At 36.2% G+C, this 13,875-nt stretch overlaps 2 protein-coding genes across 2 annotated transcripts; both read left to right on the plus strand.

The window, feature by feature from the left end:
* The first annotated feature begins 5,926 nt into the window (after positions 1–5,926).
* On the plus strand, positions 5,927–7,027 carry LOC113345906 (F-box protein At4g19940-like). Its single transcript, XM_026589553.1, has one exon. It carries the CDS (start codon positions 5,927–5,929, stop codon positions 7,025–7,027), a length of 1,101 nt encoding a protein of 366 aa, XP_026445338.1.
* A 3,427-nt stretch (positions 7,028–10,454) lies between these two features.
* Positions 10,455–11,866, plus strand: LOC113345843 ((R,S)-reticuline 7-O-methyltransferase-like). The gene is made up of 2 exons (XM_026589507.1): positions 10,455–11,264; positions 11,393–11,866. Exons 1-2 carry the CDS (start codon positions 10,500–10,502, stop codon positions 11,693–11,695), a joined length of 1,068 nt encoding a protein of 355 aa, XP_026445292.1. The 5' UTR covers positions 10,455–10,499; the 3' UTR covers positions 11,696–11,866.
* The last annotated feature ends 2,009 nt before the right edge of the window (positions 11,867–13,875 follow it).

Consider the following 13,875-nt stretch of genomic DNA (forward strand, 5'->3'; position numbering starts at 1 on the left):
ATTTCAATGGTGAGAAAGTAAGAAACGGAGAATAAACAAAAGAGAATGTTGCTTGCTTCTGAAAAGTCGAACAACAACTTTTCTGGCGGAACCAAGGTCGTGCGCAGACAACATAATCATCCGAACCAATTGCCAAGCCTTTGAGAGAATATCTTGAACTACATGATAACTGCTAATATGGTGCCACAAATGACATAAAAACAAAACAAATTTTAGTCTTCCGATTAAGATGATGCAGCATAATGCAGGAAAGTAAAAACAAATCTTTCAAGAAGTACTCCCTAGAATTCACAGGGAAAAGATTGGGAAAAATATGGTTTAGTCCAAAATCTCATCCAAATATGCTATTTAATCCTAACCCATTCAACTAGGTATAAATTAGTGTTTTTTATGGAAAGTACACAAATAACCTTCATGGTTTACAATTAAGTCCAAGTATTTGCAGTTAAGTCCAAAGTGACTCATGATGATGTCAGCGGTTTTAAATAATATAAAAAAATAAATTAAAATCAATTTATCTTTGGAATCGTTCATCCAAAATTCTCAAATTTTATATATTCGGAAAGCTCTTTCCGAAAGCTACAAAAAGAAAAGAGTACCCATATGACTATATAATTCTCATTTAAAAAAAAAAAAAAAAAACTTAGTTTACATTGGTGTACAAACATGTACAAATATTCAAAAATACAACATGTTTACAACCCAAACTCATTACCAACACCAGCTCCAATGCTCAAAAACTCTTAACCGTGCTGCTGCAAACAACTACAGCACCTCAACCATTCAACTCAAATTTTTTATCCGTTTTCGTATATTTCCAATCTTAGCTGCACTTCTCTACTGCAACATTACCCATCCAACATCAACATGAATTCCTGCCCCTCAGTACCATCAACATCACACATTTCATATTTCATCTTTGCAATTTCATCGGTATTTCATATTTATTCACCAGATCACCACTTCAGAGTTATACCATCTCAATATCACCAGTTACTCAGCTGCACAATTCTTTGTACTTCAACATAGAAGCAAACCCATTCTTCCAAATTTCTGATAACATCACCTGCAATTACTTCATAGCCAGCTGCAGCTCATCCATACCCTGTAATTGCTCGGCCAGCAACAACACAGAACACTTTTTCATTTTGTTATCAGCTCACTCACTGCAGACTCCAAATCATACAAAGTAACAACACTGTCTCCATCTCATATTCATCAAACAAACAGTTCTAACACCCTTTAAATATCAGTAACACCATCTTGTTCCAGACTCGAGCAGGCATAAACTTTAATCAAACCAAACACATCTTTCCTTCACTGCAGAAAACCACATCTTCTAATTCATGTACAATCATAAACTGAATCTTGTTTCTAACCAAAAATTCAACCCCTGGACAACCAGTAACAAGCATGAGACACAATGCCAGCGTTTTCAGTCATTGTTGTATCATGTGAATTTGAAGCATGTCCACCTGCTTTTTCTTCTGTAGCCCGTGCGGTAGCGTCCTTTCTTTCCCTCTCTTCCTCTATTGAATTCTAAGAGAAAGAGAAAGGTGTACATGAATTAGAAGATGTGGTTTTATATGCACCTGTAACAAGCACAAAAAAAGGTGTACTTTTATATGCACCCATATAACTGGTGTACAAGAAAATACACCGGCTAATTCTTACGTACTTTTAAGAAAATATGCTTATCAACACTTTTGTTGAATGATCTGTTCTGTTGTATATCTAACCGAAATTCGAGAGGTTTTTTCCAATTTGGGTAGCATCCATTGATAGAAGTTCCTTTGGTCAAATAGAAGCAACATTCATAAAGCTACAATAGATATGATTATTTGGATGGATTGATACATTAGCAAGCCTATGTTTATATTAGGTGAATCATATCTAGTTTCTCAACGACTTTGGATTTTAGTTTAACTTATTGCTGCACTTGGCCTTGATTCTACAATCTCTACATTGTTATATTGGAAAAATGCTTGAATTACTGCTTGTTGGAGAAGTATTGATACAATTGACAGTATTGAAGCAATCAGACAGCCCTAACATTTATGTATAACCAACATCCAGCGAATCATAACATCACTGATTCAATATCCAAAAAACGTAAAAAGATTGTTCACTAAAACTTGAGTAAGATGGATACCATGTACACATGTAATTACTTTCATATGTGTACGACAATGTACACATGGTGTGTACCACGATATACACATCCACAAAAATTATGAAAATCCAACATCCATACCCATAAAACATGCCATATATGAATGAGACAGGACAGTAGTATACACCATGTACAAAATCTAGAAAATCTAATATCCGCATAAACAAAACGTGTCGTATATTCATGGGATGGACCAAAATGCAGAAGTTTATACACATAAACAACTTGAATCGTATACTCCATGCATGATGCATACTAAACTAAAAAGAAAATCCAACATCCATACCCATAAAAATGAACTAAATCATATGTATACTAAAAAGAAAGAAGTGTACTTCAGACGACCAGTATCAAACGAGAAGAAGAGGATTTCTTGATGTATTAGAAGATGAAAAACAATGAATGTCTTATATCCAGTGTTTAACACGTACTGCTGAGCCGGACTCATAATTTTGTGCTTTGAAAGGCAAAAAAATCAGACAAACATAGCAAGAAAATTAAGTTTGACATTATCGTCTCGTCATTATTGCGACGAATCACCATACACACATAATTTATGTACTAGATAGACCCTTTACATGAAAATAGGCCAAACTGAAAAAAAAATTGAAGTATCTCTTTTTTTTAAATTGAGGGAGTATGTTGTATTTTCATTAGTAAGGCACATACCTATGTATAAGTAAAAAAGCTCACCATACACACAGTTGATGAAAATGAAGCAAAGAGTGAAAGTCCCATCTAATAAAGTAGAGTTTTCAAATAACATTGAATATTATCAGTGGTAACATTGATTCTTATGTGATTAAATGAAGTGCAACAGTTGCCTTTGTAACACAGAAAATTCAAACAATAATGAGGTGCAGATAGTAAATTCAAACAATGATTTTCAAACGTATGTCTTCTTCGACCAATGTTTATCTACCTTAAAATACATAACGCCGTCTTCCCAAAGTATTCTTATTTTAGCTTAATAATTTGTCACTTCTGATAACTTGGTAAATGAATCCTTCAAGGAATTCTTGGACTTGGTGTTACTGAATTGTCCAATTAGCCAAGTGCTTACTTGCACTTCATATTTATAGATGGGTAAATAAGATACTGTAATAAACATCAGTGTTTGAAATTTTGAGTTAGAGGTTAGCATATACCCGTTATCATGGGATCTGATCTAATGGCAGCCTAAGTTAAAGATGTGCCTTTAAGAGATGCAGAGGAATCATGACCAAAACTTCATAACTAATGTCGCATCTCCAATCTGCATAACAAAAATGGTTGAACATATTTTTGGTATTATAATCAAATTTGGAAGTAATAAAGAAAGTGTTGCTTACTAATATCAGCCTCCTTTAGCATTTTGGTATGAAGTTTGTCATCGACTCATCGTTACCTTTGAAGTTCGACCAAGCTTAGTTCGACCAAGCTTTAACATTTTAAGTTTGTCATTGACTCATCGTTACATTTTGGTATAAACTTAGTAATGATAAACTAAAAGAAAAAGAAAAAACAACCATACAGAAAATGTTAAAGCTTATTGATTCTGATTAGAACGACTACCAAATTAAAATAAAGTGCCTTGTGGGAGAGAGGCAACAGATGGGTGTTTTGCCAAACATGTTGTGTGCAACTTACGAAAGAGAAACTTACATGTGTCAATGTCATCATTCTCACTTCGTCGGAGATATATTCGCCGTACTCATCTTCTGCAAGAAATATTTTTGTAAAATGAAAACCAATAGCTCAGCACTTGTATGAAGTTACCATACTAAACAATTACGTCGAGGCTTGGAAATTAATCTTCAACCTGCTATAACTCTTCTTTCTAAAGGAGTTTTAGAATGCTCATGGGATGAGTTACATAACCTCATAAGCATTCTAAAGTACATCGAAGCAGTATCAGGTTTGCGAGTAAACCCTTCCAAGACTAAATTAATTCATGTTGGTCAAATTTCAGAACTACAATGTTGGGCCAATAGGCTTGGATGCCTAACTGAATTATTACCTTTTTCATATCTTGGTATGCCTCTTGGGGCAAAAACAAGAGCAAAATCTCTTTGCGATCCAATTAGCTCCTTGGAAGAGTAACACTTGTGAAATTGGTGCTGTCCAACCTAGTTGTGTACTACTTCTCTGTGTTCCTTGCTCTGATCTCAGTCATAAAAACATTGGAAAAACTCATGAGGAACTTCATATGGGATAGTGGAGGGGACAAAAGAATGCACCTAGTAAATTGGGAATTAGGTATAAAAAGTTTAAGAATGTTGAACAAGGCGCTTCTCCTCAAATGGGGATGGAGATTTGGTGAAGAAACTGATACGCTTTGGAATAGGATCATTCGAGACAAATACGGAGGGCTGCAATCCATATGGAAACCACAAATTCCGTCCTCCACTTTTGACTGTTCTGTCTGGCTTAATAAGTGGAGTTCCGAGGCTTGTTTACGGGAGATGTATCCTGCCCTTTTCAAAATTGCTGGTCTCAAGGAAGGCTTTGTTAGAGAGCACATCTCACCAGATGGCACCAGCTGGTCCTTCCACTTCAAGAGAAATCACAAGGAAGCAGAAGTCAATCAACTAGCCTCCATGCTGGTATACATAGGTGATTCTCCACCACCCTTATCCATTCATCCTGATTCAAGAGTCTGGACTCCATCCCCATCAAGTTATTTCTCCGTCAAGTCCACATATAAATCTTTGGTCGAGTCTACTCAAGCCATATCAACCCCTAATTTCCCACATAAAGCCATCTGGAATCCCCCACCGAAAGTAGCATCGTAATTTTAAGCTTGCAAGAAGATGTCTTCTTTGCCTTGTTGAATGTGAATCAACAACACCTCCTCTTGACCTGTCATTTCTCTCGCAAAGTATGGTCCTTAATCCTCCCAGGTACGCGGTGGTGGATTCCCCCCCTTAACTGTTCTTCAACTAGCTCAATCTTGGTCATTTGAAGGCATTTTAGGTCCAGCAAAAGAAATATGGGACCTTGTACCAGCTGCCGTGATATGGGCTTTATGGAATTAACGCAATCAAAGGATTTTCGACGAAAAATATCTTTGTTACTTGCAGATTAGCGTGGAGGTGAAAGCATCACTTCTATATTGGAGTTATGCCTTCAATAGAAACTTTGAATTCAGGCTTGATCAGTGCATTTTCTCTTGGGAGAGCATGTTTCGTTAGTGCAGTACCTTTAGAGTTTGCTCCTCATCTACTTCCATTGCATATGGATTGTATCCCCTGTTTTGATTACTCCATCTGTATCTCTTTCCTGTTTTTTCTCTTTTTCTCTTGTAATTTGTAATTCTTTTTTCTCTCTGCAATAAATTCCCCGCCCCCTTTTTCTCGATCAAAAAAAGAAATTGAAAACAGAAAGTGAAGGAAACTCTTGAACAAAAGAAAGAACAAATTTTTCAAGAAAAAAAATTTTCATCTAGAGATTGCTTATTAATGGGATTGAAGTTGCTGCTAATATGGAAGATTCATCAATAGCACCTCCATTTCTCTCGATGCTTTGGCATCTGAAAGACAAAGCTAGCTTTTGCTCTTGTTTTTTAACAAAAAAAAATAAAAACTTCCCTCAACTCGGTGACTAGACTCGGAGTAACTCTGGCGTGTCAGCCAAGTTTCCCCAAAACTTCTCGTTTTGGAAGTCTCTTGTAATACTTGTATAATGTATAGAATTGTGAACTCCAAAAATTCCTAGAAAACCCTAGGAAGTTGTTGACATACATAGTTAGAAAAGAAGGAGGAAGGTAGCAAGATGAATAAGCATGGTAAATGTATGAAACAGAAGCTCCAGAAAAAGAAGAAACAAAAGCAGCAACAGAAGTACAACGAGAAACTAGAATTAGCTCCCGCTGAACTTGGTGGTAACCATGAAACTGGTCGGCACAAATTCTTTATCTTTTACCGATCAAACAAAAAAAAAAAGAATCGTGAAATACTAGTTTCTGGAACAACCCCGGTTTTATCATCGGATGTCCCGGAAGGGATAATTTGTGAGATATTGAGTAGACTTCCCGTGAAATCACTCATGAGGTTCAAGTGCGTTCGCAAACGTTGGCAAACCCTAATCCAGAAAGATGACTTCTTCATTGATTTAAACTACTCTCGATCGAAAGCAGCACATTATGCTTCACTTGTATGTATCGGGGAACTACGGCTAAAGGATATGCTGAATGATATAACGTGTTTGATATCTATGGAGTTACTTCTGCCGTCAAAAGAAAATGGATATGTAGCAGCTGCTGGAGCTATATCTTTATGGAAATACCCCTTTCCAAAATATAAAAGGGTTTTTTCTACCACCAATGGGTTGCTTTGTGTCACGGACTTGATTGAATACTCTGTTTGCATATACAACATTAGCACTAGAGAATCAACTCCATGGATCAAATCGACATTTATCAGACTCAAACAAGAGGAAGATAACAAACAAGAGCTATATAGAGACTTTTTTCTCCATAAGTTCGGGTTGGGATATGATGCAGTGACAAAGGAACACAAAGTGGTTGCAGTATGGAAGTGTTATGCATCTGATGAGCTGGTTAGTGAGGTCTTAACCGTAAGACATAATACATGGAGAAGGATTGACGCCGTCGTCCCACCTCTTAGTGGAAAGGGTTGTTTTATTTGTTGGCTGCATTTTCACCATCACTGCGAAGAACCATGTTTCATCCAATTCGATGTTGGCCTTGAAAAATTCAAGAAGATAAACATACTGCTTCTTAATCCAATATTCTTAGATGACCTCCATTATCGTCATAATTTGATCGACATAGATCATAGATGGCAGATTGGCTTTGTTACCTACGAGCTTAGGTATGGGGGACAGACCAACAAAGATGTATATATTTCATGAACAGGAGAAGAAAAGCAAGACAACCACTAGCAGTAGTCCTACTTGTAATTATTATCGGAGTAAAGAGACCTTCTCAAACCATCCTTTTGATTGTAACCAAAACCAGGTAATAGAGATCGACACATTCCAGGGACAGACTTGTTCATGGGGAGATGCACAGATGATGATTATTCATTCTATTACTACAACAGGAAGAAGAAAAGTTATAGCAGGTTCCAGATTAACTTCGAAACCTCATCATCATTCTATTACTACAACTGGAAAAAGAAGTGTTACACCAGTTGCAGGATTAATTCCAAAACCTCCTCATTATCATTCTGGAATATCCAGGATGTTGCGTTCACTCCGAACCTTATCCCCGTGAATTAAGAGTACCAGTACTCGTAAGTTTTTTTTGTTTTTCATTTTTACTTTTCTGTATTATTTTGCAGCATCTTAGACTCATCGGAACACCTAATACTCCTTTTACTTTTCTGTATTATTTTACACATCTTAGACTCAATGCTCGGAACATCTAATACTCATTGAAAGCACATAGCTAAAATAAATGGGATCTTGAACACCTAATGCTCGGAACACCTGACTCCTTCTCACTGGGCATGGTCATTCCCGTAGTGTATTGGAGGTCAGAATTTTATGCTGGAAAGTCTGTAGCGTGGGATCTAATTCTTGCTGCAATCATTTGGGCTGCTGGATTTGGTCATCCTATCTTCACAAGCACACTCTACAATTGGGATGCTTTATTTCACATTATGTAACCTGCTTATTTTTTGTTTTCTCTGCTACCTCTTATTGCTCTCTGTAAATTCTTAGTGGTTTGACCTAATTAGTGGATGCATTAACCAAAATATGATTGTATAAACAGTTATGCATCCTTTCTGGTGTCTCCATAATTATTATGCATTTGTTTTCTTTTTTAAAATGATATTTTTAGGCATAATTTCCGTTTCAGAAAAACAGATACTTTCACAATTTCATTTTTGCCTAAAAATAGACCAAACTGAAAAAGTGAAAATATAATTTTTCCTGAAACGGAAAATTAGTTGATGCATAAACCAAAATATGGTTGCAAAATGCTATGCATCCTTTTTTGGTGGTTTGCATAACGGCTATGCATTCAATTTTCGAAAATTGTGTCTATAGTGAAAGTATCACTTTTCCTGAAACGGAGGGAGCACATCGTTTTATTGGTTGTAACGGAAAATTAGTTGATGCATAAACCAAAATATTGTGCTATGCATTCTTTGTGGTTTGCATAATGGCTACGCATTAATGTTCGAAAATTGTGTCTAAAAGGATTAACACTTCCAAATTTTTCTTAAAAACTCTAGATTTAATATTGTTGTTTGTACTTATTGCGTAGATATCTTTAAAAATTTTCCAACGAGATAAAATTTGTAAAATTTTAAGATACAGATTTTTAGATATGTTATTTTTTAGTTTATTTGCACAGATGATGATTTCTCATTCTATTACTATAGCAGGAAGAAGAAAAGTTCTAGCAGGTTCAAGATTAACTTCGAAACCCCATCATCATTCTATTACTACAACCCGAAGAAGAATTGTTACACCAGTTCCAGGATTAATTTAGAAACCTCCTCGTTATCATTCAGGAGTATCCGGGATGTTGTGTTCACTCCGAATCTTTTCCCTGTGAGTTAAGTAGATTACTAGTATTGGAAAGGTTGTTTTTACTTTTGTGCATTATTTTGTATAATTTTAGGCTCAAATTTATCTAGTGTCAAGTCATTATTGGTATTTTATTAGCAGTATTATCGTCTAATTAGAAGAGGTATGGCAAGACTAAATATATTTCAACACAAGAATAACAACAATGTTCGGAAAACTTAATACTTGAAAACAGAAGGCAAAGGAAGGATTTCAAACCTTTAACTTTTGAACAAAACATTGCCTTAATGAACAAAGGACAAAGTAAAACTCTTAGTATTCTCTTATTGGTTCCTCTTACTACTCCAATGGATCAATCATTCGCGGAAGATCCCAACATTAATCATTCGAGCAATATTGTGCTGATTAAGTAATCTCCATTCATGTACCTGCAAACAAGATCTAATGGGTTGAAGATCTAACAATCCATGCTCATTGCACGACCATAGCACGCTAAAGTTAGATGTGTTGGGAAGTCCATGGGAAAAAAACTAGGCATGCCATAATGTGATGATTATCAAAATTTACTCAACAAGCAGATAATTCTCCTACTGGAATCATGCATTTCCCGGTACTAGGAATATTTTGCTACCAAAATCCACATGAGTGAAACCTCCAGCATGCTGTTGAAGGTTGTACAAACTGGGAATGATATGTATACAAACACTGATACAGGGCAGAGCAGATGAAGAAGGAACACAATAACCAATGAGAATGGGTAAAGATTCGTCCTGATGAGGGCTTGTCTAATAATTATATATCCATGTATCATCATTACACATGTCTACAAGAGAGAAATTTGACTACCACTTCTCGAATATTAAGCTTCTGAGGAACAATGAAATCTACTCCCTTGTAAACTATTTCCCTAAAAGATAGTCAAAGGCAATAAAACTCAATCAGAACTTTCTCTATTCTTCTAAATCGCCATCTTTCCTTATTCGAGGATTCCGAATTGCAGGGTAACGTACACTATAACTAGTGACTAGCATTATACTGTGGTTGAAAAGGTGTAAAGTTGGTGTTTCTAATCTTACTGGTTTCAGAGAATTCAGCAGCTACAAGTTTACAGTACACGTAGCGAGAATGTAAATGAACTTAAAACCCAATGTCCTTGAAACATAAAACCCACGCAGATAATCAAATGATTTGAATATTAGAGAATGGGTGTTAGAAAAACCTAAAAACATGAAATCTAAAGCTTTTAGGTGTTCGGAAATGTCACCTTGGATTAGGTGAAGGTAAAACGACGAGTCCGAGGGGAGATGTAGGTAGCCTTGTTGCTGTTTTTTTATCAGAAAATATAAGCATCGCCACAATATAGGCACTGCTTGGAGGCAGGGATAATTTCCCACACTAAAAAAAATTTACTTCCCCGTAGCAGTTGCGTCCCTGTATGTTATAACACCACTCTATAAAGGTAACCATCTATATTTCTGACCTTCATTATCTCAGGAAAATTGTTTTTGTGGTGTGCATCAGTTTCATCAGTAACCAAGAGAGAGTGAAATCAATAGACTGTTGAAGTAGTTAGCCTTATTGTCAGTCTCAGTCGAACCAGTCTAGTCTTATTGTTAGTTAGTTGAGTTAGTCTAGAGAATAATCCCTATTGTTCAGGGTTTAGTTATTGATTTGTTCTTCCTGTTATGTTACCAGTAGCACCACTACTCAGTCGTGGTTTATGGTCCTATTTTCTAGCTCATGTAAAGCTATATATAGCCATCTTTATTCTGCTTTGAATTACTGGAAATTAATCATTCTTAATACATTTCAGTCTCTAGATAGACTAACATTATCTCAGATCATGGATATTCATGAAGAAGATGAAAGATTGAAAGGGCAGGTAGAAATATGGGAGCACATGTTTGCGTTTGTCGATTCAATGGCATTGAAATGTGCTGTTGAACTTGGTATTCCCGATATCATAAACTCTCATGGTCATCCCATCACAATATCAGAGATTATCAACAACTTACCAGCAACCACATCATCATCTCCATCAGTTGACTATCTTACCCGTGTTATGAGATTATTGGTTCGCAAGCGCATATTTTCTTCACAGATTGATCAAGAAACCAATCAAATTTATTACGATTTAACTCCATCGTCCAAATGGTTGTTGAGAGATTCTAAATTTAGTTTAGCACCGTTTGTTTTGGCGCAACTTGATCCGTGGCTACAGAAACCATGGCAATACATGGGAAAATGTGTGAAAGAAGGTGGTTTCCCTTTTGAAAAGGCTCATGGAGTTGAGATTTGGGATTTGGCTTTAGCTAATCCACAATTTAACAACCTTTTTAATGATGCAATGAGATGTACAACTGAGATAATAAGCAACGCCTTGTTGGTTAAGTACAAAGATGGATTCAGTGGTATTGAATCGTTGGTTGATGTTGGTGGGGGGACTGGGATAATGATCACCGAGATTGTTAAGGCTAATCCACATATTAGAGGTATCAATTTTGATCTACCTCATGTAGTCGATACAGCACCTGAACAGCAAGGAATTGAGCACGTTGGCGGTGATATGTTTGTTCATATTCCCGAGGCGGATGCTGTCATCATGAAGGTAAGCACAATTCTTCTTTTCTTTGTTTATGAAGCCATTATTTTAGCTGATTTTGTAGTTGGATGGAAATTATGGCCAACTTAGTCCAATAATGTAGAATCTAATATATGTGGTGTATCTATATGTAGTGGATATTGCATGACTGGGGTGATGAAGACTGCGTAAAGATCTTGAATAATTGTCGTAAGGCAATGGCAAGGAAGAAGAATGGAAGAGTTATCATTGTTGATTGTGTACTTCGACCAGATGGAGATGGCTCATTCGATAACACAGGATTGGCATTTGATCTAGCGATGATTGCAGCTACTTCAGGTGGAAAAGAAAGAACCGAAGTTGAATGGAAGATATTATTGAACAATGCAGGCTTCCCTCGCTACAATATAATTCCAATTCCTGCATTTCCTTCCATCATTGAGGCCTTTCCAGAATAAATATGGAAAAGTTATATGAATAACATTAGAAAACAATACTCCCTCGGTTCTTTTTTAATAGGTCATAAATAAAAGTTTCAAAAAAATAAGTCAGTTTCCTAATTGAGAAATGTAAATGTTATTTTTATTTTTTGGGACCATTTTTCTCTTAACTTCCTTAAATTTTGCTAAAAACAAAACTGGCCTATTAAAAAAAACAGAGGGAGTACAAAATGATGTGTCAAATGCGCTACCATGAGAGTGTCTCACTGGCTTTGATATTTGAGAAAAAAATCTCAAAATGTTATACACCGCTATCAAAAGAAAAAAACAAACAATTAGACTCAGGACATGTTAGATCCTGTTATGTCTAGTACTACTGGTGACTGGTTTTGTTCAGAAAAAGAGAAACATTGATCTACAACAGCAAACAGAAATTTGTCTCATCTTTATGTCACTGGTGGTACGGTATTAACAGTTATATCGTCTTATTCGAACAGGTATGGCAAGATTAGATACATTTGAACACAAGATTAACAACAATGCTTGGAAAACCAAATACTCATTGAAAACAGAAGGAACAGGAAGAATTTCAACTCTTGAACAAAAAGAACAAATTCTTCAAGAAAGAAAAAGATTTGTTTGCCACATTTCCTTAATGAACAAAGGATAAAGTAAACTCTTAGTATTGCCTTAGTGGTTCCTTACTACTCCAATGGATCAATGTCATTTGCAGAAGATCCTAACATTAATCTACAACCCTCGTATCATTAGCAATGTTGTGCCCATAAAGCAATCTCCATTCATGTACCTGCAAACAAGATCTAATGTCAAGCCCCGCGGAAAATGCACGTCAAAGTTCAAGTTGAAGATCTAACAATCCATGCGCATTGCACAACCATAGCAAGCTAAAGTTAGATGTGTTGGAAAGACAACGTGAAAAAATCAGGCATGCCACGATGTGATGATTTATCAAAATTCACTCAACAAGCGGATGATTCTTCCTACTGCAATCATGCATTTCCCTAGTGCTTGGATTATTTTGCTACCAAAATCCACATGAGAAAATCTTTCAACAAGCTTCTGAAGGTTGTACAAACTGGGAATGATTTATTTACCAACACTGATACAGGGCAGAGCAGATGAAGAAGGAACACAATAACTAATAAAAAGGTAAAGATTCATCCTGATGAGAGCTTTGCTAATATTTAATATCAATGTGTCATCATTAAATGTCTACAAGAGATGGATGTAACTACTACCATTTCTCGAATAATAAGCGTCTGAGGAACAGTAAAACCCTCGTGAACTACTTCCTTAAAAGATCGATCTGACAGTCCAGGGCAATAAAACTAAACCAAAAACTTTCTCTATTCCTCTAAATCGCATCTTTCCTTATTCAAGGATTCTGAATTGCAGGGTAACGTACACTGCAACTAGTGACTAGCGTTATACTGTGGTTGAAAAGGTGTAAATTGGTTTTTCTTATCTTTGCCTGGTTTCAGAGGATTCAGCAACTACAGGTTTTCAGTACACGTAGAGAGAATGTAAAAGAACTTACTGAAAATTGGTGGCATCCTTTATCCGCAGCTGCAGCATTTGATGCCCTGTATCAGCCATCTTTTCCATTTCCTATGATCAAACTGAACCCAAATTTTTAACTATTCACAATTTAAAAAGAAGCCATAAAACCCAGTAATCATCAATCAAAGAAAAACTCAGACCATGAAGACAGAAAACAAATAAAGTCCTTATTTTCTTTTTTGAACTAGAAATAAAGGAAAAGCGAGGGAAATTATACTACTTAGAAATTTTGACAAGTTCTGCAAATGTTACCCTGAAAAAGCCCGAAGAAAGCTCGAGCGTTAAGTGATAGATGTGGTGAGAGATGACATGCAGCATCCGGAGATAGTATTGACTGTGTGCATCCGAGTTCTCCCAATGTCCTTGAAACATAAAACCCACACAGATAATCAAATAATATGAATATTTGAAAATTAGGGTGTTAGAAAAACCTAAAACTTGAAATCTATGGCTTTTAGTTGTTCAGAAGTTTCACCTTGGATTAGCGAAGGAGAACCGCCGACCCCGAGGGGGAGATGTAGGTAGTGGTGACGGACGAAGGCGAGGAAGTGTTGGTGAAGATCGAACAGAAGAAGCTCTTGCTGTTGAAAATAACGACCTCGATACAGATCCTGCTG

Source organism: Papaver somniferum, unplaced genomic scaffold (assembly GCF_003573695.1).
Source record: "Papaver somniferum cultivar HN1 unplaced genomic scaffold, ASM357369v1 unplaced-scaffold_84, whole genome shotgun sequence".
Lineage (NCBI taxonomy): Eukaryota > Viridiplantae > Streptophyta > Magnoliopsida > Ranunculales > Papaveraceae > Papaver > Papaver somniferum.